The sequence below is a fragment of the Molothrus ater genome, chromosome Z (assembly GCF_012460135.2).
Source record: "Molothrus ater isolate BHLD 08-10-18 breed brown headed cowbird chromosome Z, BPBGC_Mater_1.1, whole genome shotgun sequence".
In the NCBI taxonomy this organism is placed as follows: Eukaryota; Metazoa; Chordata; class Aves; order Passeriformes; family Icteridae; genus Molothrus; species Molothrus ater.
In genome coordinates this window covers 27,655,852-27,679,742 of record NC_050511.2, presented here as the reverse complement: position 1 = coordinate 27,679,742, position 23,891 = coordinate 27,655,852, and the positions used below count along the sequence as shown (strand labels likewise).

The 23,891-nt window shown below is 36.2% G+C and overlaps 1 protein-coding gene across 4 annotated transcripts in view; it reads right to left on the bottom strand.

Moving 5' to 3' along the window:
- Positions 1 to 23,891, bottom strand: part of JAK2 (Janus kinase 2) — an 89,124-nt gene that overhangs the window by 25,500 nt on the left and 39,733 nt on the right. For all 4 annotated transcript variants that reach the window (XM_036403083.2, XM_036403082.2, XM_036403084.2 and 1 more), the window contains 11 exons: positions 20,054 to 20,304; positions 13,933 to 14,056; positions 13,029 to 13,146; positions 12,478 to 12,623; positions 10,985 to 11,306; positions 9,106 to 9,225; positions 6,610 to 6,767; positions 5,791 to 5,902; positions 3,948 to 4,134; positions 1,691 to 1,818; positions 1,055 to 1,189 (listed from right to left, as the gene is read on the bottom strand). In XM_036403083.2, the coding sequence (XP_036258976.1) occupies positions 1,055 to 1,189; positions 1,691 to 1,818; positions 3,948 to 4,134; positions 5,791 to 5,902; positions 6,610 to 6,767; positions 9,106 to 9,225; positions 10,985 to 11,306; positions 12,478 to 12,623; positions 13,029 to 13,146; positions 13,933 to 14,056; positions 20,054 to 20,273 (1,770 nt within the window). In that variant the 5' untranslated portion in view covers positions 20,274 to 20,304. The remainder of the gene's footprint in view (positions 1 to 1,054; positions 1,190 to 1,690; positions 1,819 to 3,947; positions 4,135 to 5,790; positions 5,903 to 6,609; positions 6,768 to 9,105; positions 9,226 to 10,984; positions 11,307 to 12,477; positions 12,624 to 13,028; positions 13,147 to 13,932; positions 14,057 to 20,053; positions 20,305 to 23,891) is intronic.

Genomic DNA, 23,891 nt, shown 5'->3' with positions numbered 1-23,891 from the left:
TAATCCTTTTTTTTTTCAGTGTAAATTACCTAGGTAAATTGAAGGCAAATTTATCATACACTATTCACTTTCTAATTTATTCTGCCATATGCACTGTTCAGTTTCCAATTGATTTCTTTGTAGCACATTATTAAGTTAAAACAGAAAAAATTATTATGTAATTCATCCACTACTGCAAGACCTTCTCCAACTTTTTCAGGAAAGTTTCAAATACTTTTATTGCTTGCTTTATTTTTTTATTCTGTTCAGTGGCACCTCCGCCTACACTTGCTTGTGTACTGGTTATTCACCCAACAAAGTGAAGTGAAAATGAGAAAATTTTCCTTCAGGTGACTATATCTTTATTTATATCCTCTGAACTTTTAGTAACTGATTAATACTTTAGAATACAAATTTATCACCTATGTTATCAAAAGCAGTATTATAGTTACATTACTGTAATAAACATTACTACATCTTGTGAAATTCAGTTCTCACATACAGAGTCTTGGGATTGATTACACTACCAGTTTATTAGTTTGTGCACAAAAGCATTTCAGGTCTGCTACAACCATCACTCAAAAAGTGAGAAGGCTCAGTGATTATGGGTGAATCCATGTATGGCAAGTTTTTCTCATACATAAATACTTCTGATTACTTGATTTTATTGGAAAATCTGAAGACAGTCTACCCAGAGGAAGTTTTTTTCCATAAATGGTCCCTTGTCTGTAAATAATGAATTTACTGGTTAAGACAATCCTGTGGCCATACTACCCCTCCTCTGGTACTTTAACTGTATAAATTACTTGTTCTTCAGATCTCAATGAGTAGTTCTGAATTCTCTCACAGGTGGTGGGAACAGGGGAAATAAAGTACATAGGTGTACTTCCCAAAGCCAGTCTCAAATCCATATTCCCCGTGTCACAAGTTCAAGCATGAGCTTGGTTCAACATAGAACTCTATACCACACAAATACTCATTTATGAAGTAAATGGGTAATGCTTATGAAAAGAAGAAGAGTAATGCTCAGCATAGCATGGACAAATGTTATATAGCAGTCAACAATCACACCAACCTCAGAGTAGTTTCTGTGCACTTTATCCAGCACCTTTAAAAGAACTTCAGTTTGATGGAGCTGGCCATAGTCTCCTACTTCTTTCCTTACACCTTTGAAAATCTTAGTAAATGTGCCCTGTCCAAGACTCTCCTCCTAAAAGGAAGGAAGGATACAGACAGAAATAAAATTAAAAATATCTGCCTGTTTTAAAAGACATCTTTAGAACTCCCCCCTGTATAAGCATATGCAAGTCTTTAGAGGTGTGCTGGGTGTAGAGTCCAGCCGAGAAGGAAAGGAAGCAACTATATCAGAAACATCTTAAATTTTTGCTTGTCTTTCATTGATTACTCAAGGATCTCAGAAAACAACTTGCTGCAAGAACCAGAGAGGAAGCAATTCCATTAAATATGTATTTAGACATCTCTAGAACCAAATAACTGTTATTGCAGTCAAAACAATGCTTCTTAATTATAAAAAAAATAGTTATTTGCATTACTGAAAAATAAAATAAATTATTTTCCACAACTCTAAGGAAAGATTACAGCAAAATCTCCTAGCTCGGGTAAGATTCCTTTAAACACACACCTAGGTTTTTAAAAATTGGTGCATATTAAACCCAAAATCTGCAGTAGAAAAAGCAACAAACTGACTTACGAATATCAAGTCCTCATTACGGATTTTGTGAAAAACCATCTGATTGACATTATTGTGTCTCTGTAGCATAGGTGATGAAGGTACATCAGAAACGCTATTGCTTCTGAAGACTAGGAGATTTGATTTATCTGGGAGAAGAAAGAGGGAAAGGAAAACCAAAGTAAATTTGTAAAATATAAAACTAAACCAATACTGTTTCAGAAGGGTTGCTAATGAGGGCTCCTGATTCAACACAAACAAGATATCACATTGAGATCAGTGTATTTTAAAAGCCACACAGCATTAAACTGAAATCAGACTCTTGTATTTTCTAATCAGCAAAATCATCTAGGTTCACTCATGAGTTTTATGTTTCTTTTGATAAACATTATGAAAATATTCCTAGCTCCTTTCACATTTTAACTGCTGCACTATTTGTAATAACAACTGGGGATGGAAAAGGGGATGTCAATTACCTTCTGTTATAATACAAAGTCAAGCTAGTCTTATACTAAAACTAAACCTGAAAAGTATGTCTTTGTGGGTATCTGCTCATATCCACGATTATATTTATTCAATAATTTATCATTCTGATGCATATAAATTTTTTATTTAAATGGAATAATGTTAAAAATTTATTCTCTATAATGTGCATGCATATTTACTTGTTACATCATTTCTAAGGTTTTGAATCCATTGACTATTTTCAATCAAATCTGAGAGAAGTAAAAGTTGTATCATATAGTCTGTTCTGGCAAGTTTGTCTTTAAATAAGAACTTTGATAAAGACAAAGACAATATTAAACTGTATGTAGTACTACTTAGGAGGGCAGATATTTAAAGCTTTCATAAAGCAGAAAGATATGAATATCAAAGGCAGGGAAAAAAATTAAATGCAAATGCAAGAAAAATCCCCTCCTCAGGCAGAAGCCCTATTCCATGTGTATTTTTTTAGTGTTAAAAAGGAGCTGAAACCACACTGCAGACTTGACCTAGCTCAGCTAAGATCAACAATGACAGAAATTCACTGACATTGTTGGTTCCATTGCCTATGGAAGTATTCTCAGTGATAAATTATTCATTTAGTAGCTCTTTCCTTCTCAAGAAATGAAAACACTTGACGTAAGAAGAAATGCTGCGGCACACAATCCACTGCAATTAAGAAACCAGTTTTGCTTCTAATCACGAAGCAAAATGACTGCTTCTTGAAGATTATCTTACACAAAAATTTTGCAGACACCATGACTGGAAACTATGACTAAGAAGATGAATAAATAGATCAGTGAAATTTAAAAAAACCCACGCAAATGTATCACAGAATCACAAAACATTTTGAGTTGGAGGGGACCACAAGGATTATCAAGTCCAGCTCCTGGCCTTGCACAGGACCATCTCCAAAAGTCACACCACATGCCTGAGGGCATTGTCCAAACGCTTCTTGAACTCTGTCAGGTTTGGTGCTGTGACCACTGCCCTGGGGAGCCTCTTCCAGTGCCCAGCCACCCTCAGGGTGAAAAAGCTTTTTCTAATACCCAACCTAAACCTCCCCTGACACAGATTCAGGCCATTCCCTCGGGTCCTGTCACTGTCACCACAGAGCAGAGATCAGTGCCTGCCCCTCCTCTTCCCCTCATGAGGAAGTTTTAACTGCAGTGAGGTGTCTCCCCATTCCCCTCTTCTCCAGGCTGAACAGAAAAAATTACTTCAGCCACTCCTCATACAGCTTCCCCTCCAAATCCTCCACCATCCTCACGGCCCTCCTTTGGATGCTCTCCAATAGTTTTATACTTCTCTTTTATTGTGGCACCCAGAGCTGCCCCCAGCACTGGAGGTGAGGCTGCCCTAGTGCAGAGCACAGCAGGACAATCCCCTCCCTTGCCCAGCTGGCCATGCTGGGCCTGATGCCCCCCAGGACATGCTTGGCTCTCCTGGCTGCCAAGGCACTGCTGACCCATGTTCAGCTTGCCACAGACCAGAAACTCCAGGTCCCTTTCCATGGCACTGCTCTCCAGCAACTCATTCCCCAATCTGTACATGCAGGGTTGCCCCATCCGAGCTTCAGAATCTGGCATTTTCCTTCACATGAAACTTCGTATGATAGGTCATTGCCCCATTCTCTGAGGTCTCTTTAAAAGGCTTCCCTGCCTTCAAGGGTACCAATAGTTCCTCCCAGTTTTGTATCATGCATCTACCTGAGAGTCATTTAGTATTAACTTATTTTTAAGTCTTTAATCTAGAAAATAGAAAACTTTCTGCTTAGAAATAATCTCTCTCTTACCTTTTGGTTTTGGAGGACAGCATTTGATGAACTGGAAAATTATGCTGTCTGAACGGACAGTTTCTGTCTGGTAACAGGTCAAGAGATCCTTAAGATTGCTAAAACTTCTCTTGGTTCCACTAAGATTATATTCTCCGTTCTCATTCTTCGTAATCAAGCAGTGCTTATAATCTGTAGTACTGTCACGCTGCAGAAAATAATTCCATTAAAAATGAAATTGATTAATATTTAATATTCGAAAGCTTATCTAAACGTATAGCACTCTACTAATTAGAGAAAGGATGCCTCAGTAAAATATGATCATAATTTGTTATTTTGTTCTCACTATGTAATATTGATTCTGAGAAAATATGACTCTACTCCCATCACTGGAACTAGCATGTTGATACTAGAGAAAAACAAATGTTAATGAAATCTGAAAAGATGGAGCTGAGAAAACAGATAATGGATCCTAGGAAAAATCCTTTAGAGCTATTATGGAAAGCTCATTCACCCTGACACGGGGTTGCATCAAAACAAAATTTTGCTGGAAGCAATAGCCCTAATGCTTATGCTCCATGTTTGTTTGGCAGGCATTTGGAGATCTCAGCTGTAATTTTGCTTTCATGTCATCTCCAGCACAGTTCTAAGAAATTACTTCCTAATATGTATTTTTAATATGCACTGAATTTTTTCACAAAGACTCTTGAAAAGATACCATTAAACATTTTTAAGCAAGATGAACTATTAATAGTGCTTTTGTGATCCTGTATCTCAATCCTGCAACAAATGTTTCAACAAATTTTGAATATAAAACATCTTCAAATGACTTGCACAAGCCTCAGGGAAAAAAAAAAGTTGCAGTAAAGTCACTTAAAGGCAATGGTAGTCTTCTCTCACAAGCTTGACTCTCAACTTTGCCTTTCTAAGCTTGTTCAGGAACTGATTTCTTTGTCTATGAAATTCCCTACCAAACATACCTCATTGACTGGACATAACATTTCTCCATTCACACGTCAGCATTACTTGGTCATTTTCAGAGATGTACCTGTCTCTGACAGTATTAGCAAACTTGCTAGCTCGCTGTATACCAGCAGGAAAATTCTAGTATTACCTTTCCTAGCAAAAAACACAAAGGGAGCTCTTCTAATGTAATTAAAGATAATCCATTCTTGAAAAAAGATCATCAAATTATTTAACAGCAATAATAAAGCATTATATCATCACGAGCTGCAATGCCAGAGAGAACAGGTACATCTGGTTCTCTAAATAACATATGCATTTCCAGGGTGGCTTTCTCTCTAGCTAACAACAGAAATACCCAGGAGATTTGTGTTGATGTAACAGCTGCAAATAATATGGCTGGCCCAGTACTGGGGATGAAGACAATACCCAAACCCAGAAGAACCTGTGAAGGAGGCACTCTCAGATTGTCAAAGTCTGTATACCCAATCTAATGAAGCCCCACTTGTGAGGGGGGAGGAGGTATGTGGAAAACCCAGGGAAAAACTCAAGTAAAAATCCCCAAACATTAAAAAAACAGAAAACCCATCAGATTGCTCCAGCTCCATCTCTCAAATATTTACCCCAACATCACAGTCCCAAGATCCATGTCATTATCTCCAGAACTCTTAAGCTCTCTTCCCTTGGTCTCCAAGGCATGTGGCATGTGCATTAGCAATTCTGTATCAACTCTGACCTTTCTCACAAGACCCTGAAAATTGCCTTGTCTGACAAAAGTAGCTATAGAATATACATACCAGACAAACATTCTGGAGGAAAATTCAGAATAATTTACTGAACATCTCAGGCTCATTGTTATATCACAACAAAAATTTAATAGGCACTAAGACAGAATACAAACCTCTATAGCAAAGGTAAGGAAATATTTTTTAAAATCTTTAGGACTGCAGCGAAGGACATAGAAACCAGTCTGATTACCCGCTTTCTTCAGTTTACTGATAGCAAAGTCCATGCTGCAGTAAAAAGAAAATGTTTAATATTGCATAATTGCAAAATGCAGATAGATAAGATGTTGAATAATGAGCAATATTAACAAATATCTAATAGAACAATAATTAAAACTTTCAATTTTGTACAGCTTTCTTTAAGATAATCTCTCTGCCCTTTATTTTCCAATATATAGGGTGATTGCTTAAAGAGAGAACAGCATATTAAAATTTTTTCATACTAAACCATCACACTTATTTATCCAATAAGAAATGTTAAGGGCTAAAAAAACATATTCGCCATAGCTTATGATATGATTTTCAACATGCATTATGAAAGAAGCTATAATAAAATTACCTAACAAATAAGCTTAAATTAGCAAAACATTTGTGTGGCTGAAAAAGGTGGGTTTAACCAGGAAAATGGCTAACAAGAAAAAAGAGCTCAAATAAAAGACATTCATTATTATTATAAGAACTAATTTCCTCTTAAACAAGCCTTGCTAACTCACTATTTCTATCTCTATCAAGGAATTATCTTTCCACTTAATTTTTAAAACATGTCACAAAGGCACTGTATTTTACAAGAGAAAAATAAGATGAAAAATATAAAGCATTTTAGTTACATAAATGCAATTAAAAACACTTTAAGATGCCTACCACAGTTCACAGACAACTAAAGCTCATCTTCCAAAAAAATATTGAATTGTCATATTACTAAAAAAAATACTTACAAAATTGGCCCATGACAGTTGCTTTGGATATTTTCAAGGACTGATGGTGGTGCTACTTCTTTACAGAGATAATGATGGGCATCCGCTGTTAATCTGTAATATCCATCAATTAATGATACAAAGGAGAGAGCTTCTCTTAATGACTGAAATTCAGCCTCCTGTTCAATTGCCAGAGAACAATGTGGGGCAGGGAGGGAAAGAGAATTTCAATCTTTAATAGGCAACAAAAAATTCCTGAATATGCTAATGTTATAAAAGATATGCATATATGTGCACATTAAAGTCATTAATAAAAGCAGTTTTTAACTGATGTTTGTACCTTCTACCTTCTTGTTATGATTCAAAACTTGATAGCAACTTTCAATATCAAATCCAAACCAAAGAAAACAGAGAAGCTGTGGATGCCTTATAACTGGAACAGGCTTTTGAGCAATCTGCTCTAATGAACTGTGTCCCAGCCCATGGCAGGGTCGTCGGAACCAGTTGATCTTTAAAGTCCCTCCCAACTCCAACCATTCCACGATTCTATGAAATCTGCCTTAAAAACAAAACCCCTTAATCTAAATAGATGAAACAGCAGAGGAATGTCAATATGAAAGCATTTGAAAGGGAAAAACGAGTAGATACAAGTCAGCATGCAGATACCTACTGCACTGCCAATACAGTCTGGTTCATTTCCCTAAAGGAAAGCCTTCACTTATCAAAGATTTATATGTCTGCCTTCAAGCAGAAAAGAAAAATCTCCAGGAAAGTACCTGCCTGAAAACTTAATTACTAGTCAGCAAAAACTGGCATCCTCAGGTGGATCACAGACAGAAGATGACTTTTTACTACTATGAAGACTGGTACACTGGAGAGGAGCAGGGAGAAAAATCGTGTGGTCAAAGGAAAATGGGTGTGAAAAAAGGTCTTATGCACAGTATGATTAACAGATAACAGCAGGGAAAAAATTACATTAATCTGCAACAACATATTAATTGCTGCAAATAAAACAAAAACAGAGAAGCATTTTCTGAGTCACCCTAGGTTTCATTCAGTAGTGTAACCCAAGAGAACAGGCTTTAGTATGTGTTTGCCTGTGACACCAGAGACATACTTAGCTGAGCATAATTATTGGGCAAGTTCTTTGCTAGAGACCAATAAAAAGAGGTGTTTTTGAATAAGTGTCAAGAATTTAGTGTCTTTAAACTCCTTTTTAAGAGGACCAGGACCTGGAAACAACTGCAGCCCATGGTGCAGACCATGGTGAGGCAGCTATGCCTCTGCAGCCCATGGAAGTTCATAGTGCAGCAGAGATCCCCCTGCAGCCCATGAAGAACCTCAAGTCACAGAAGAAGGATGTGCTTCAAGGAGGTTGTGAGCCCATGGGAAGCCTACAGGGAAACATAGGTGTTGGCAGGATTTGTGGCCCCATGAGCCACTATGGAGCTGTGGAGAAGCCTGTTCCTGGAGAACTGCACTTTGTGGCAGTGACCAGCACTGGAGCAGTTCATGAAGAACTGCACCCTGTGGAAACAATTTGCATTGGAGAAGTTAATGAAGGACTCTCCACCATTGGAGGGATCCCTTGCTGGAGCAGGGGATGAGTTGAGGAAGACCGAGAGGCAAGGACAACATGCAATTAACTGACCATACCTCCCATTCTCAATGCTCTACACTGCTGAGGGGAAGGAAGTAGAGAATAAGGAATAAAGTTGGCCCATAAAGAAGGGAGGGGTGGTGGGAAAATATTTTTAGGATTTTTTTATTCTCATTACCCTACTCTGAAACAAATTCAATTAATTTCCCTGAGTCAATTCTGTTTTGTCCATGATGGTTAATACGTCAGCGATATCTATCCTTATCTTGACCCACAAGCCTTTCATTGCATTTTCTCTCCTCTGTTCAAGCTGAAGAGGGGAGTGATTAGAGCAGATTTGGTGGGCATCTGGTGCCCAGCCAGGATCAACCCACCCCACAATTCTGTGATAGTTATGCCTGCTAGAAAGCCTAACTCAAATGCAAGGTTGTAGTTCAAGTAAAAAAACCTTTTACATTTGGGTATAAAACACTTTCTTAAGATCTTCTTCACAGTAAAAGCAGTAACATTAATTTTGTCCTGATACTTATTTTGTATCATCATTCCTCAGAACATTTTGAAGCTTTTTTGAATGTGTTGGTCTCTAGCAGACAGCTTATCAGGACACCATGGAAACAGCACACTTGAGAACTGAAACCATGGACTCAGGTTTAAGACTAATAAACAAAAGAACCAGTCTGTGTACCAGAAATTTTCCTCAGATATAAACATCTATTTCTATTTCATTTCAAGCACATAGCTTTGGATGCAGAAAACCATTAGTGTTCTGATAACACCCCTTACACTGCTGATAGTGTTTAGTTTTATCTCATGCTTATTAATGTAATCATGGATTATACAATACTATGCATACAACAATCACACAGCTTGCTCAAAGCATTATCTATCAGAAAGAACAGCAACCAAAGTAAACAGACCAGATTCTTGCTGTCTTGTTTGTGAATGGTGACAATTCTTCTCTCACTGGAGCCTTCTTGGCTCGCTTGTTTAATGCTGACATCAATAATATCAGGAAAATCACAGTATGTTTGTAAATCCTGCAACAAATATCATATAATTTGAGTAATAACATAAATGGCAATTAAAAATCCTCACCTATTTGTAGCATTCTACAATTCTGAACTTGTAAGCTAACAACAAAGAGGATTATAAAACCTTAAACATGCCAATTACAAGCAAATAAAGGATTTTTTCCTTTATGGAATCATGACTAGGAACATAAGTTGAAGAACAGACAGAGATCCAGGAACCATGAACAGAAATATCCACATATGAGCTTGGGTTTTTATCATTGTAGATATTTCTTCACTCTGTAGTATTTTATGAACAGTGGAACATTTAGATTACTTTTTTGAGAAGGTTTTTTTTTTTGTGAGCTTATTATTGGCATCCTGATTAAACAGGTTTAGAAAGCCTGTTAACAATACAAAATGTCATAACCTCATTCAGAGTGATACAAGCTGCAAATCTGTAGCTGGATGAAGAAAAATGTACAGTAGTCCTCTCAAGTCCTATCTACTTGTTCTTCTGGTTGGTGAAAATGTAAACTTGCAAAACAAATTTCTTCACAATCTACTCCACATATGTCATTACATACAAATAAATAAAAATTATTTTTCAGTTCAGTATCTAAGTAACAATTCATCGGTAAAGCTTACTGAAACAAGTTACAATCATGTTTACAAGCATCCATATTAATTAATCCGGTTTTCAAAACCAACTTTATACATAGTTTCTTTACCAGTGAAAATGGTGTCTACCAGTGTCTGTCAATAATAGGATGATAATATTTTTAATTATGAAAAAATAATTTGGCAATCTTTATAAAAAACATTATTCATTCAAATGCTATGCTTACTAAAGTCTTGGTTGCCAAGCCCAAACAGCATAGTACGCATACACTTTGTACACCTAAAACTGGAAATTGCAGAATCTGACATTTATTACAGCTCCTGTCAGAGCAATTTGCATTTACAGGAAAATTAGGGAAGGCAGAGGGCTGATACATAGCAACTATTAATGAAGTAATTGTCAATCTACAAATATTCCAAGAACACCACACTTCAAAAAATATGGGCATGTAATCAGATTTACTTTTTGCTAAGTATTGAAAAACCCCACTAGCATATAGAATTTTTTACAAATTATTACAGCACACTATAGAAATGCAACTTTTTGTACTTTGGTCTTGTCTGCTACATATTACAAATCAAAATTACCAAACCAATGAAATTATTTTGAGAAAAACACACATACTCCAGTTTGCCTTTACTTTTACCTTTGCATAACTCCCACACTCTCAATGTACACTGTTTTGAGTTTCTATCGGGTTTTGGTAAACTCAACATAATGAACAGTCATGATGGGAAATCTCACACACACACACACAAAATAATACCGATAAATAAAAATGCAGCCGTATGTGATTACTAGCACTTATAGGAACCACTAAGCACCTAATTCCTGAAGAAAGACTATAGGGACTCCACAATCACACAGATGTCATTTTAAATTTGCTAACTGAGACACTGGTAGGTTTCTAACTGCAGCAGGAAAGAGGTATAGGAGAATTTGCCTCTTGTTTGGAGTCCTTAGATCACTGCTTTCAAAGAAGATTTGGGGAATTTCTGCATTTTATCTACACCTGGGGGCATGGTCATTACATTTTCACATTTTTTATATGCCATTGTGAAGTAAAATTTGCCTACCAACTTTGCTTGAGGTAAATCAGAACTTCTAAAACAAGCTTACTACTCTGTTCCATAACAAGTTATTAAAATAATTTTTTAAAATTACCTGCTCTCCAAGTGTCTCACAGTCTTTAAGTTTTCCCCTTGAACATTGAATTCCACCATTTCCAGTTATTACAACGGTTGCAAAACTTTCCTCTCCAGAAGGACCTCCACCGGGTTCTTTTACTTCAAAAACCTCTGAATAGAAGGCAGGCTGAAGGGTTTCCAGATTTATGAGATACTTAAGTTTCAAGTTTCTGGCAGTAGCTTTGCATTGGCCAAACTGTTGAATAAATTTGCGGAACCTGTACCTTATTCTTTTTCGCGTCAAAATGTGGTAGTCTTGGATTTTTGCTCGCACACACTTAGGTAAAAACATTTTGTAGCTGTGAATACATAACCAGACAAAAAAAGCTACTAATTTTATCCATTAAATCCAGCAAAGATAATTAGTTCTGTGCTAAACAAGTCAACATTGAAAAGACCTTTTCTAAATGTACTGTTATTTTTACAACTGTAGGATAACAAAAATCCTTTCTTAGATCTGTGGTATGTTCTTTCAAACAGAGCCCCCTGTCTTCTTCCATTTTCCATTTTTTCCTTCATTTAATTGCGACATAAACTACATAACGCATTTTCCATAATTCAAAGATATCTGTTCCTTCATTAGAGAAGTTCTAAGGTAAGGCAGCAGAAGTTACAAAATTGCTCTGTTTGGTGTAGAAATTGTAAAGAGGATACTCCATGGCAATTACATGGATAAAGGACAGATTTCCTGGCTGAAAATACAGGTGGTAGAATAAAAAACTGTGGTTGGCTGTCATTGAAGTTCCTATGTTAGGGACAGAATTAACTCAGCTGGAGTAGAAACTGATAGGATTGATAAACCCAAGTGAGTTGATAAACTCAAGAAAGTTTAGCAGAGATCTGCCCAAGATGGTTAAGAGCCTGGAGCACATGATATGAGAGAAGAGGCATATGGGAGCTTGATTTGTTCAGCCTGGAGAAAAGTAGGCCCAGGTATGGTGTTCTACTAATTGTCATCTATCAATACGAAAGGACAAGAGAGGATTATCAGTATCACAGAGGAGACTGAGTAGGTACAGAGAAAATCTTTCACAATGACCATGGTCATGCAGAGGACAAAGGAATTACAGGGGAATCTCCATATCTGGACATTTTCAGAACTTGACTGGGTGAGGCCCTGAGTCCCTTCACCTAACTTTGAATTCGACCGTGACAGGAACAGGGGCTTGGATCTGATGACATCCAGAAGATGTCTCACCTAAAATTATTGCTTACATATTTTCTTGCACAATAAGCTGCTGCCTTACCTTTCATCAAGAGAGTCAAATCCATGTCTCCAAATCATGAATGGTCATCACGACACAATTTTTTTATTAATTTCTAGTTTACATAATAGGTAAAATTATGTAACTATTTTACATCAACACATCAACTGCCAACAGGTGAACACCTTCTCCTACACACTAACGCGCAAAAATACAACATTTAGGCATGAGATAGATGTGAAACAGTTACAAATTATGGAATCACCTGACTGAATTGTAAATAGCCATTGGGGTTTGGTCCTTTTCTTTGGCCACTCTCATCATATCTAGAACAGCCATTCCAAGGCATTCTTCTTGTGTTTCGTGAGTAACAGGCATCTGTACCCATCCATCCAAAAAATCAGCTCGCCACTGAGAAAGAACGCAAGAAAGCAAATGAAATCTGGTGCACTGCTGCTTAACAAGAATGGAGGTTTGGGGTGCAGTTGTTAGGGGGAGCTGTGGTTGTGTTGTTTGAATGTTTATATTTGGTTTGTTTAGAGGGTTTTATTGGCTTGGTTCTTTAAAGACTGAATGACCTACTTCATCCACAAAAAGATGTACTTATTCATAAGGAATACCAGCTGCTATTATGCTTAGAAGCACTGTTTTGAACTTCATCTCTCCAAATACACAATAGGGCATGGAATTTAATTTCCAGCTTGAGAGGGCTTCAGGCTTTCAAGAGCCTACAGAGTTACTAGGAGAAGATGGAAAGGGAATAGATGCTAATAACACTCACCAATCTGCAGTTAAAAACAGGAGAGCAAAGCATACCTGTGCGAATAGGTAAGACATGACAAGATCGTCAAGGACGGGGCTTTCTGCTCCTCGAAGAACACCATACCGGTATGCTCTGTTGCTGCCACTGCAATACCAGTGGGGAAAATAAAACCTGGTAGGAAATAAATTCAAGCAAATGTTAATAAACAGATATTTTGGTTACCAGCATCAGACTTTACTGCTCTCAAATACATGTAACTAGTGTTGCTGATCTGAAGGAGCACTATGAAACCCCAGTTACTCAATGAAGACTTCAGATCCAGTTATTGATATTTTAAAGTACCATAGTATTCTAGCAAGGTGATAAACTGTACTGAGAGGAATGAGAACCTTTGCTAAGTTATTCTCACTAATAAGAATACAGAGAATTTTATTAGTGCCTTCCAGCTTCTTTTGAAACAGTTCCCAAAAAAACATTTGGGCCAAATTATATGATGTAAATAAATTAAGCAGTTTACAAAATGAAAACTGTGACTACAGTTTTAGTTGTCCACATTCAATTATAAGGTTAGGGAAAAATGGTTGCATTGCAGAAACATGTCTGACTATGCAGGACAATTACTCTGCATTTCAGAAGCTACTACTTATTTCAAACCTGCAAGCACAGAGGAGATGAGATGCATCATTATTAAGAAAGCTTTTTACTTCTAGTGTATTTTTATTGTTTGTTTCTTCAATATGACACTGGTAAACACATTGGATAGAGAAAATTAATAAAGTACAAAATTCATATCACTCCAGTATTTTTGATTCTTTTAGCTCCCTGTTTTCCAGAAAAAGCCAGCAATCTGTCCATAACTTCTAAGAGACTACAGTTCAACTAAATATCATATTGGTTGTGTTCTCTCACACAGTCTTGTTTTATCATGAAAAGTGTACAACATTTTATTTAGATTACCTTATCCGGTAAATTAGGATGAGCCTGGTTGTTTCATCCACATGGAAGATGTGATTTGGGGGATACCACATTCTGTCTGTTTCACTCATGAGTGCAAACATGTTATGATACACTGGCATGATACCTACATGAGGGGCAGAGAAGCACACATCAGCAGGAAACAGTTTTCACAAAATATTTTAAAAATATTGTGGGTTAAAAGCAGCAGATTGCCACAGTCCTCTACTACTATGGGCAACAGGTATCAGTACTGCCAACAACACTGCAATCACAATCCCATAACCTGCAGGCTGCTTTGCTGGTTAAATTTTTCATTCTTCCTTTATGCTGACTTTGTTCACCTGTTGTCCTATACCCACTGTTAGATAACAAGATTTTCCATTTTCTCTGTATGACATTTAATAAAATGTCTTCTTAGCCTCTCAGTTTAGAAACAGCTTACAACAGTAGACTTCTTTTCCTGCCTTTCCAAAATCAGATCATTTGATTTGAGCATTGATTTTACAACTAAGCATTGATTTTAAGATTTTAGACTGATTAAAAATTAGAAGTAAAGCAATACAAAGAAAATTGTAGTGACTAGGACAACCACTAGCCATTTTCATTTTAGTAACTCAGTTTGCAACAAACCCAAACATATACTGTTAAAATAAAACAGAACTGGAAAATATTTTTTTCCCTCAACAACTTTGATTTATGCTAATGGTAACTGACAAGCAATCCTACTTAATTAGAAACTAAAAAAATCAGTTGAGCATCAACTCTTCAGCAGCACCAGAATTTTAATTTGACTTTAATGCTCCCAGCTGAAACATAGCCTACGACTCAGCATTGTACTGTGCTGCAATGTGATGCATCCCTATGATGCCAGTGTTAGATCTGGAAAACAGGTTAACTGCCTGAAAACTGATAGCACAAAAGGATGAACTGCAGGTATTGACATGCATATTCTGAAGACAGAAAGAGACACAGGTCGAGAGGCCAGAGAGTAGGATGAAAAATTACGATGTCAAAGTTACAGTAGGTCATAGCTAAAGAAAACTTTACATTAAAACAATATACTTTGGGGTAAGAAAGCAAAAAAAAAAAAAGGAAAAACAAACAGGTAATGACAATAAAAGTAACTTAAAATGACGTTATGAGACAAAAGAATTCTGGGAAAAGTCAAAATACCAACACTCCAGCTCAAAGACTTAGAATGAAGGAATTGAAATCCTCGCAACAAACCAGGAGCAGAAAAAACTCCTTTATTTCTTCTTCTGTTCTGAACCACATGTAGGTAACTACTGAAAGGGGAAGACCTCACATTTCTTTCACCACATCTAAACAGCATGTAAGACAACCAGAAGAAACAACCAACCAATTCCACATATAAAACCACATAGCCCTTTGGAATAAAACATATTTCAGTCTTAAACAGCAACTAGCTTAATAAATTTGATACAAAAAAGGGTTTGCTTCTATAAGGGTCTAGTAAGAGGGCTAAGAACTAGAGTTCTGTTGCATATTTGCGAAGATTAAACTGCTGAAATCTGTAGGCCAGTCATCTAACACCTTCTTAAACCAAAGCTCTACAAAACATACCAGAACTGCAGGTCTTAACATATGATTTTCTAAGAAAAGGAGTCACAGACTTACAGGAAACTAGAGAAAGGGAAAGCGTTATATAAGGCAATGAAAGGGAAACCAAAACGAAACCAATCCCCCACAGGAATAAAACTGAAGGGATAAATAACTGAAAGATTGGCTGTAATTCTAAATGTTGCAAATTTATGGTGCAGTATTACATATTTGATCCATCCAAGTTTTGAGGTTTTTTTTTGAGGTTTTTTTTATGGAGATAAAAAGAGACCTACCCCGTACAACTAAACATGGTTCTCATTTGATGTGTAAAGTGGGATGAACTATACTATACTACATGTCAGCTGTCCACAAAGCAGTAACTTAGCAGTTACCAACTTAGTAGCTTGATGGCTGTGTGGTGTATGTATCCCCAACAATTTCAGATCAATTATAGTGTAATGTATGTGAGAGTCACTAGCCTGTTTCATGACTATTGCTAGATGCTAAACACCATTCGGGGCAATGCTGAATATTTTCTATATAGCTAGTGAGACCTAGTTAGCCTCCCTAATACATTTACCCAAACTACTAACCATCCCATGTATGCTTACTGACCAACATTTCAAAACCATATTCTTAAATTCAAATGCTAAGCTGCTGTATTTGACCAAACACATTACAGACACCACAATCACCATGCCACCTCACACCTCAAAAAACCCCACAGGGATTCCAAGATCCTACCATTGCCATTCTGAAACTTTAACCAAGACATGACCGTGGAACTCCCCCTACAAATCAGAAATACTTATATTTTGCCCTCCCCCTGTCTTTCTTTGTATGAAAAGTAAACTCTGCACTCTTCCATCCCTCATATTTTGGCATTTATAGTTCTGAATGGTAACTTGCACCATTCACTGGCAGTATTTAAGAACACAGAGATCATGCATATTTTTCAAGAAAAGGAGTTTCACTTTTTTATTTCTTCCCCTTTAGAACTATTACTTTGCTTTGTTCAACAATTGCTCAACAATTATAAAACAGAGCAAATGCCTTTATTAAATAGAGTCTTAAAAATTGTCCACAAAAATCTGACAAAAGCAGAGAGACCAGAAACTTCTTTTCATGTAATTCTTACCACCACTATTAACTGCAGGGTCTTTTAAAGTGAAGAAAACGGCAATATTTAAATGTTTTCTCTAGAAACAATGAAAGTCTAAAAACTGGAGTGGGGAATAAAAGTCTTCTGCTGAAGCCTAGATATGTCAACAATAGCGATAACTTAGGAGAAATATAAATGTAGGTGAAGGTAAATAAAATCATAAGAGCCATTCACAACAGGTACTGAAAAGCCTCCCCTGGAGTTTTGCGCCGCATTAACCATGCTATCAGCTCAATCTGTGAGGAATTAAGAGAGAAGATAGTGACTCAGACATAATTAATCAGAATTTTCACTGCTTTGATTCTCCTGCAAGGGATATCAAGTAAATTTTCTGGAATATTGCAATGACAAGATCTCTTTAAATTTATTTATTTATTGCATAAGGCTAAAGAAATTAGTATATATATAGTATGTGTGTATATATATATATATATATATATATAGTATATTCATACTATATAGTACATAGTATATATACTTGAGTATAGTCAAATAACATCACAAAAGACTACAACACAGCATAGGTTTATACTTCAAACTTCTGTTTCAAACCTAAAAAAAAGTAGAGTCTTCTTTTCCTCATTATGATTTTAGAGCTTCACATCCAGACAAGTCTCACTACTTCATTTATCCTGAAGCAGCTAAGAAAACACAGTTTTTCTGTATCTCCTCTTTATTAGCATTAGGAACCCTTTCTCCCACACAGTATATTTTCATCAGGTAGTGTCCCTCTTCTAAGAAAAAATAAGAAACAGGAAGTGTAAATCACAACAAGCCATGACACCACTATGAAATGTTAAAGTCATGCAGAGTCTGCAATAGAAATACTGTTGTATGAAACTCTCAACTCAAGCGTGTAAGTCATTAGATATAAAAAGATGGAAGCAATTAGTTAAATGATTAATAAAAATCTCAAATTTTCTATATAAAAGTCTAATACATACATTAGTTCTCATACAGCTGGAAGTAAACTGTTTAAAACTTATAGAGCCCTGCATATACCAGATGAAAATTTGCTTGCCTTTCCTGACATAAAAATAGTATCTTGCATTATCATTCATACAAACTGGAGGCTTACCAAACCCTAAACATCACATTCAATGTCACTATCCTGTCAACAAAATGGTTTCTGAATAGTCAATCAAAGCTTCTATTTCTTTTCCTGGAAAAATAGAATTGCCCAGAGTTCTGATTAATTCATTCCCCAGCTAGTGGGGGAGAGCAGGGGGGCTGCATGTTCCAGGTGGATTTTCAGGAAAGCCTATCACCTAAAGGAAGACAAACAAAGAAAAACCAAACAACAACACGACCTCACAATAACAAGCAAACACACACACACACTCACACACACGAAAAAAACCCCCTGAAACCAAACAAAACCACCGAACAAAAAAAACAAACCCTCAGTGAACAGTTACACTCAATGACAACTCTGAGCTACGTGAACACTGAGTCGTGTCAATTCTGGAAATTCAGCATGCATAGAATTCCCTTGTTAACAGCACAGAATCTCTTCTCGAGCATAGAAGCAAAGACTACAAATCATAACATTATGCAATGCACTCTCTGCCTTGAAAACATTTCATTGATTGACTGCAAACACTGCCACCATTTGTCACATAAAATGCTTTGAAACAGTGCTTTTACTTACTTATCATTAAAAACTCTCTGCCATTTTATGGTTTTCCAAGAGAGACCAGAATTTTTCAAGGGTTGTACCATGGAAATTCCGACAAATTGCAAATTTGCAATTCAGATGGGTGAGAATTAAAATGAAGATACAGCTAACACAAAGATTCTGCAACCTCTAGAATGATTTCTCTATTTCATTTCCATCATCAGTTAGTTCCTCTAATACCACTCTCCCCCTCAGACTAAGAACAATACCTTTTCTTCAATTTGGTGTGACATTTCTAATCTTTTACTTGGCAATTAACTAGCTAACATGCAAGAACTGAACCATGACTAACTCATCAATTTAAATTTAATGTCAAGACACCTTATTTATTTTTGCATTTCTGCTTGGAAAATGTGATAGTCACTTTTACGTACAGTTTTCCTTATAAAAATACAAACTCACAAAAATGTTTATATTTATTATATTTTCCCAAACCAGAGAACTGTTTTTAAATAAAGTTTTTTAAAAAAATGGCCAAGCTTTTGCATGCATGTATCAAACTGGCAGAAAAATATTTAGACAGACTAATATTTTTATAGCCAATACATACCAGATATAACAGATCTAATGTCAAATTAGCAGTGACTGGAAAATTTTCAATTGTTTGAACTCTTTAAAAGATACGTAACAAAACTCTCTGACTGCTGATGTTTGCCTAGATGCAGTCCTGCTTTGCCTCCAACAGCAGTCATACTTGGATATAATCTGCTCTGCTGTCAAAAGATCTATCAGTTGTTCAGATCACAAAATTCATTAACAATTACCAAATTTGTCATATTTCAGTCTTCCTTACTACCCAAATCACTCCCTTCTTAACCAAGTATTCTGACTCACAGCTTACTCCTGAAAGATGAGTCTTGCAAACAAACATTACATGACTGTATGGAGTCATATGTGTTCTGCTGTACAACCAAAAAATCATCTCAGAAAAAAAAAAGTAAACAATAAGAAGCAATGACTCATGATTTAAGCACAAATGGTTTCTATGAAAGAGAAAAAAAGAACAAAAAGATGATCACTTTCATACCCAGAGATTGTAGGAACGAATTTGTTTTATTAAAAAATTCAATGTACTTTTGCAAAGAAAGATGTATACACAAAATGCATATTTGAATTATTTTACTACAGATTTCAGCCCTGGTGTATGTTAGACTCTAGGTAAATGCAACAATTCAAAGGTATTCTTAGATATCAATGTATTATTTATTTATATTATACCACCCTGTTATTTACATACTTTATTTCCTAAACCATTACAAAGAGCATCAACCACACACACAAGCATTCATGTTATATCTAACAGAACAGTTTCCTTCTGCAAAGTGATTAAGCATGTACAATATACAAAATATGCACATAACTTCCAGGACCAATCCGTTTTGCAGGGCTGCATCAGGAAGTAATTCATGCTATTTGCAGCTCCTGCTATGATTTAATTATTCAAACTGTATCTTAGCTCAATGAAAGAAGACTTTCAGTTACAGGATGGTATACCTTTAAATTATTTGAAAAAACATGGCAGTCACCCAGTTCAGCTTCACAACCATTCTAATGGGAACAGTTTTACAGCCTGCTGCTAACTACATCTGAAAGAACAGAGAAATTAGCACTTCAGTCTAAATGCCACCATTTTGATAGAGCTTTGGATTGTTGAAAACTTTCTTGTAGGAAGCTGGATTTCATGGCTTTATTAGATAAACTCTTAGGTATATACTTACCACAGGCTTTACAGGCAACAGCACAAATCTCTTCTGCAACATATTCTCCAGCTGAAAATTGAAGGTAATCTCCTTCTGTCTTCCCAGGAGAATGATAAAGGAACACTTGAAGCAATGGTTCTGTCTGCTTGGGTGCACTGCTATTTCCACGGACGTCACCATTCTGGTGGACAGTAGAAGTTGCTGTACTTTCCATATTTGTCATTGTAAGACAAGCCATAGTTTGTTCTGGTTCTGTTCAGAGCATCTGTCTGAAAGAAATATAAGAAATACTTCTTGACTAACTGTACTTGGTTTTATTTGTAATATTCATATTCAGTGACAGTACTGTTCTGACACTGAAAAATCATTAGAACTTGAAGACAAGCAAATAGCTTAGGTGATTTATGAAAAGCTAAGTTTCTCTTCAATTTACCACACAGCCATAGAGGAAAAGCCACCAACAGTATTAGAGGAAAAAACAAAATATAAACTTGGGAGTCCAGATAGAGGATTATCACTTCTCACTGGATTTTAGACAGCATGTGCTCACCTGCAATATGCTAATTAAACCTGAAATCCAAAAGAATTGTTTTAATGAGATCTGTACAACTCATTTGACTCCCAATTTAAACTTAGAAGACAAAAAAAACTAGCACTGATGAAGAGAAGGATAGAAATAGCACCTTGCAGCTGAGTTTTCTTTGTAAGCAGACACTTCAAAAAAGTGCTGAGATGAGAATCTAACAGACATGGTTTACATCTAGGAATGGGAGATCGTCCAAGACCACCTACTTTCAGAAAAAAAAAATTTAATCTGCCATCAAAATAACAGTCCTCTCTGATAAATGTAATCAAAGGAGATTAATAATGTAATAAATAACCACAGATATATCTGATAATGAAAAAAAAGTTTAAAAATGTGAGATTAGACAGCATATTCCAAAAGCCAGTTGAAGAGTATCTTTGCTTCTCTGTGGCAGCATCATAATTTTAATTGGTATAATCCCTGCTTAAGACAAAAGCTTATATAACAGTCAAAAAGTTTGCTTTTTATTAGAAGTCATTCCAAGTAGCTACCACCTGGAATTCTGCATTTTTTTATTCTGAAAATGCAGAATAGGTTCAAACAAGACAATTAAAAATATTTAATTTTTTAGAATCAAAGTATGTTTTCGGCCACAATGATGTTGCCCTGACCCCTCCTTCTCTTTGAGCTGAACAACCCTAACTGTCTCAGCCCTTCCTCATGGAAGAGGCACTCCAGCCCTCTGATTGTTTTTGTGGCCCTTCTCTGGACTCACTCCAAATGTTCCCTGTCTTTCCTGTGCTAGGGGCCCCAGAGCTGGACACAGGACTTCAAGTGCAGTCTCACAAAAACACACCAGAGGAGGAGAATCACACCCTTTGACCTGCTGGCAATGCTTCTGTGAATATGGTGAAATTGGTTTTCTGGGGTGCCAGTGCACATTGCCAGCTCACACCTCAGTTTTTATCTACCAGGATCCCCAAGACTTCATCCACAGGGCTGCTCTCAAATCCATTCACCCTCCAGCCTGTACTGATCCTAGAGATTGCTCTAACCTAGATGCAAGACCAGGTGCACTTGGCGTTGTTGAACTTCATGAGTTTCCCATGGAATCACTTCTCAGGTCTGCCAAGGGGCCTCTGGATTGGTGTCCCTTCCCTCAGTCCCTTCAGCTGCACTAGTCAAGTTGGTGCCATTCCCAAACTCACTAAAGGGTCTACATGTTGCTGCTTAATATATTGAATGGTTAATAAAGATACTCTACTTGAAAATGTAAATGCTTAAGTTAAAAATATGCTTATTGTTCTGCATAGGCATATGGGTGTTACATTCTTAATGCATGATTTTCAACAGCTTTTGTTTATATTGAACTCTGCTGCTTTATCAGGAAAGAGCTGTTTGGAACATGTTCTGGCATTTTAAAAAAAATTTTCTGTTCCTAACTAGAATTATCTAAGAAAGAATGAGTGTATGAATATTAATTAATGTGGGCTAAAGATGATGTGTGCTATGGAAACCACAACAGTTATATCAGCAGGAAATAAAAGCTGAACATCTTAAATAAGGAAAGCATTAACTTAATGAGTTTTGAGATGACAAAAGTATTCAATTACATAAACAAGAGGATAAGACTGTGTTACCATTATGCTAATTCTGTAGGAAAGAGAAAAGAAAAAAGATACCATCACCAAGCGAAAAATCCATTCTTTTACTTCCCAAACTAAGCAACATGAAGAACCAGTGTGTTATAGATATATAAATATGAATGTCTAGACACAAATGTCATTCACTACATTACTTAGGCCCTTATGTAGGGGATACACAGATTTCCTGTGCCTCATTTACAAAGCCAGCCACCTTTAACTGAAAAGATATGTGCTTTTAGCTCCAAAGGTAGCACAGGTAATGAGTCCATGTTTAACTAAGGAAAAAAAGCATCCCTCCTCACTCAACAAGGAATAATTGTTTTTTAGAAGAAAAAAACCACCACATGACTATAAACATTATATTTAAAAGATTTCACACTACCTTTGTCGACATTATGCAAGACATAAAGCTTGTGCTCTACAACTTGCTTTTATAAAACACTCACAGCTTTAATAACACAGGGAGCCATCTTTAATTACTACAGTAGTTTTTCCAAAATACTCCAAAATTAACCCTCTGTTTATTCAAACCTTAACCTGAACTGACAGATTTTTCATCTTGGTCACTAGGCTTTATGCCTATCCAAAACTGAATGGAAATGTAATTTGTCAACCTAACTGAAAACTTGTCCAGTTTCAGAAGTGTACTAAACAAATGTGCTTGTGCCTGCCTCTCCTTCATAAAGTCTGTGTATTTACAACATATTTGTCCTTTCAAAAAACTCCCATCATTCCCTCTTTGTTTCCATATTAAAAAAATCAATAAACCAAGAAGGGAACCTTACTTAATCACACCTAAGAATGTGAAATAGCAATGAATGCAGTAAAAAATGCAAACTAAATACTCTACTCACTCTGTTCTATTTGTTGTGCTAATTTCAAAGGTTCCATGTGACAATGTGAAAAAAAACCTCAAGGGATACTATTTGTAAAATTGTGACATCACTTCAAATTAAATAACTTTCAAGTTTGCCTTTAACTATGTTAAAGTGCAGACAAAGCAGGTGAAACCAAGAAATAGTCCTACATTATTTTCTTCACTGAAAATAGAAAACATGTTTTCTTGGCCTCTGCCTTATACATGTAAGTAAAGCAGTTATATGGACAGAGTCTCACGTGCAAAGTAACTGAAACGCAAGGTCACCACTCACTGGTGAAAACAAAACAAAACTCCTTTCACTTGTTTTTCTTATCAGACAAGTCTCAAATTAGACACACTTAGTTTTCCCTGCTTTGGTCCATTCAGAGACCACTATATTAGCACAACAGAAACACTAAACATGGCAAAAAAAATTAACTACTGTTGATCTAGTATATTTAAAATATGACCTATTCTTCTGATGGAGCTAAGCATTTAGAGACAAAATATCAGGGAGACAATAGCATACCTATTTGCAGAACTCTCTGAGTATAATTTTCTGGAGTATATAGATTTGTTCATATTGTAATTCAAAATAATTTCTGTGTTTTTGTAAAGAATGTAAATAATTCTCACCGTTCTATGAAAGGATTTAACATATTCAGAAAACGACTTTTGTAGATAAGTTACTCAGTACCACAAAGGTATTTGTTTGAACAACAAAAGCCCCTATACCAAGTCCCACACATCTTAGAGTGGATGTCTGACACAACGAAGGCTCAATAAAAAAAATGGCCGAACCAATTATCCAAGTAATAAATAGGA